Source organism: Gigantopelta aegis, chromosome 15 (assembly GCF_016097555.1).
Source record: "Gigantopelta aegis isolate Gae_Host chromosome 15, Gae_host_genome, whole genome shotgun sequence".
Taxonomy (NCBI): Eukaryota; Metazoa; Mollusca; class Gastropoda; order Neomphalida; family Peltospiridae; genus Gigantopelta; species Gigantopelta aegis.
This window is the reverse complement of record NC_054713.1, coordinates 43,001,908-43,005,570: the sequence shown is the minus strand read 5'-3', so window position 1 is coordinate 43,005,570 and position 3,663 is coordinate 43,001,908. Positions and strand designations below refer to the sequence as shown.

At 39.2% G+C, this 3,663-nt stretch overlaps 1 protein-coding gene across 1 annotated transcript in view; it reads left to right on the top strand.

The window, feature by feature from the left end:
- LOC121390183 overlaps nucleotides 1-702 on the top strand; it is a 39,042-nt gene extending 38,340 nt beyond the window's left edge. The window contains exon 3 of the mRNA XM_041521932.1: nucleotides 1-702. This exon is cut by the window's left edge and continues 408 nt beyond it. Coding sequence (XP_041377866.1) covers nucleotides 1-543 — 543 coding nt within the window. The 3' untranslated portion in view covers nucleotides 544-702.
- The last annotated feature ends 2,961 nt before the right edge of the window (nucleotides 703-3,663 follow it).

Sequence of the window (3,663 nt, the reverse complement as noted above, 5' to 3'; positions counted from 1 at the left end):
CGCAAGTTTGGAAAACGCCACCTGGATTCAATAGATTCCGGAAGTAGTTTCCGCAAGTTTGGAAAACGCCACCTTGATTCGATAGATTCCGGAAGTAGTTTCCGCAAGTTTGGAAAACGCCACCTTGATTCGATAGATTCCGGAAGTAGTTTCCGCAAGTTTGGAAAACGCCACCTGGATTCTATAGATTCAGCAAGCAGTTTTCGCAAATTCAAGAAACGTGACGTATCAGCAGCCTGGAATGACGTAATCAAACGCCGATTCGATCGAATCGGTTCCTCGACTGGTTTCGGAGGGTTCGGCAAGCGGTACAACCTGTACCCGGGATTTCCGTACAACGTCGATCTCCCGATGCAGAAGAATTTCGCGCCAAACACAGATCTCACGAAATTGATAGAACGCTTCCTTTCGCTTCTTCTCGCCAAAGAATACGAGAACGAAAACGTCAACAGCAATAAAGGATACGAAACCGCGGCTTATAACATACCAACTAACAAACGGTTCGATGCTATTGGATACGGAATGTTTGCCAAATTTGGCTGAAAAAAAATCATAAAAGCCAAAAACGGTGTTGGTTGAGCTTGATCTTTATGTTTGAGCACTAGTGTGTCCAAATCAGAAAACAAACAAACAAAATGTAATTCAAGATATTATTAAGACCACGGATATATAACTGTATTTAAATAAATCTTTGGGCAGAAATACTGAATTGTAAAATAGTGCATACACTTACCATATATATATATATATATATATATATATATATATATATATATATATATATATATATATATATATATATATATCCTATTCATGTCAAGATTTTCTGTTACAGGAATATAGATGCTATTTTGTCGATTTGCTTCCTTGTTTTATATGTGCTTTTAAAAAAAGAACATGAAACAAAAAATCATATCAGCTTTTAAAAAGATTATTTTAATATGTTACGACTTGGACTTGGAAACGAAAGCTATCGTTTAATTGCACCATCCCACAGATATGATATCATATACCACGACCTTTGATATATCAGTCATAATGCACTGGATGGAACGAGAAATAGCGCAATGGGGGGGGGGGGGGGGGAAACCTCACCCTAGAATCGATCCCAGACAAGACTGCTCATCAGACGGGCACTTTACCACTGGGCTACGTTCCGCCCCCTCGTGTGGCAAGCTGTTTCATGGCCATTAAAGTGACTGTCCTGAGTTTGCTGCCATTATAACACGTTAAAAAAGAACAGATCCTTTTCCGATTACTAAAATTACATATTTAAAAGAAACAAATCTGTTTAGAATATCAGTATGTATTTAAACAAGATTTCTTTTGTCGTCCTAATGCTTGTAGTAGTCCAAATCAGACTGTACCTTCCGGTAATTACGTACGTATGAAAAACTATATATTACAAAAAGTAAAGAAACAATGTTTGCTACAAACATTAGCACATGACTGCATACCACAATGGATACAAAAACACTGGTATTGTAAACCAGAACATATATTTAAATGTATTTTTAGTCGCCAAGACGTCTCTGTTAGTGGCGAGCATCTTACAATGTCCTCGAATCCAGGATAATCTCCTTAACGATATGGCTGTGTGCAAAGAAGTCAGCTCAACCTCATTAGTTCTATGGCCAGGAGAAAAGAACACCCCACAATGGTATGCCAGTTAACGACTCAATCAACACATTGTAGTTACATGGCGATGGATATATGGTTAATATGCCACAGAGATAATTAGAGAAAACCTCCCTGAAAACACCAAGCTAGAGACGACACATACTGGGTTTTGTAAGCACTAGAAACTCGATGGGTCGAACTGGGAAGGGTCGAATACACCGCAACACTTTAACCCAAGAACGAAGTCTCAAGTTACACTTGCATGATGTTGACCGAATGGTTGAACACTTTCTCGAGCTCCGACGGGGTTCGAGCCAACGGGATTCAATTTGTACCTCGAAATTCGAGGGTGTGCACCGACAGGACCCTCCTCCTCTTGATTCGCACCTGCGTAACTGCTCCCTCTCTCTACCTTTATCTATCTTTCTCTTTCTTTTTCTTTCTCCCTCTCTCTCTCTCTCTCTCTCTCTCTCTCTCTCTCTCTCTCTCTCTCTCTCTCTCTCTCTCTCTCTCTCTCTCTCTCTCTCTCTCTCTCTCTCTGTGTGTTTTAATGTTATCTTTACATTCAAATATTACAAGCTCAAGAGAAAGCTTTAAATTACATATATGCTCACATGATTTTAATAAACTAGTTTTATAATCATTCTAAAAATTCGGAACAATATTTACATTCCCAAAATAGATTTATTCTTTTTCTTCCTGAAATAAAGTGTATGTTTCACTGTCAGTTAATTTTAATTTATATGCAAAGCTATTAGTAGTTAATATTCTATTAAATATATGATATTGGAACCATCTAAGTGGTTTTAAATAGATAACATGTCATATAAGGTTCAAAATAAAATAATTTAGTAATTTAAATATTTCAGGATTTGGCATTTTAGAACATACAAATGTATAATAATATAAAATTGACCCATTTCTGAAACAAAGTTTTCGTTGAACTTGAGAGGAATGTTGAGGATTCTTTGTCTCAATTTTATTTAGTTTCGTTTTCCTAAGGTAATGTAAGTTAATTCTACAAAAATACATGTATAAGAAGTTATCAAATCATTGAAATTCAAAGGAAGAATGGAACGAAATGTTTTATTTTAACGACACATTTTACTGATATATGGCGTCGGACATATGGTTAAGGACCACACAGATAGTGAGTGAGGAAACCCGCTGTCGCCACTTCATGGGCTACTCTTTTCGATTAGCAGCATGGGATTTTTTATATGCACCATCCCACAGACAGGATAGTACATACCACGGTCTTTGTTACACCAGTTGTAGAGCACTGGCTGGAACGAGAAATAGCCCAATGGGTCCACCGACGGGGATCGATCCTAAACCGCTGTCGCGACTGTCGCCACTTCACGGGCGGGCTACTCTTTTCAATTAACAGCAATGGATCTTTTATATGCACCATCCCACAGACAGGATAGTACAGAACCACGGCCTTTGTTACACCAGTTGTGGAGCACTGGTTGGAACGACAAATAACCTAATGGGTCCACCGACGTGGTTCGGTCCTAGACCGATCGCGCATCAAGAGAACGCTTTACCACTGGGTTACGTCTCGCCCCTGAAAGTGAAAGCGACACTGGCATCCAGACTAAGCTGTATGACAAAAGGGATGACTTCAACTTGCCTTTATGTCAAGTGGGCGGGATATATCCCATTATCAAGTTTCCAATTATCAAGTTTTCTTTTATGTCAAGTGGGCGGGACATAGCCCAGTGGTAAAGCGCTTGCTTGATGCACGGTCGGTCTAGGATTAATCCCTGTCGGTAGTATGGGCTATCCTGTCTGTGGGATGGTGCATATAAACGATCCCTTGCTACTAATCCAGACAAAATGTAGCGTGTTTCTTCTCTAAAACTATGTGTTAAAATTACTAAATGGTTGACATAGCCGATGATTAATAAACCAATTTGCTCTAGTGGTGTCGTTAAACAAAACAAACTTTAACTTTGTGTCGAACAACATACCTCCTGCTCCAGCTTTTTGTGTCTACATATGACTTGTAACTGTAGGGGGGGGGGGGGGGGGGTTAAG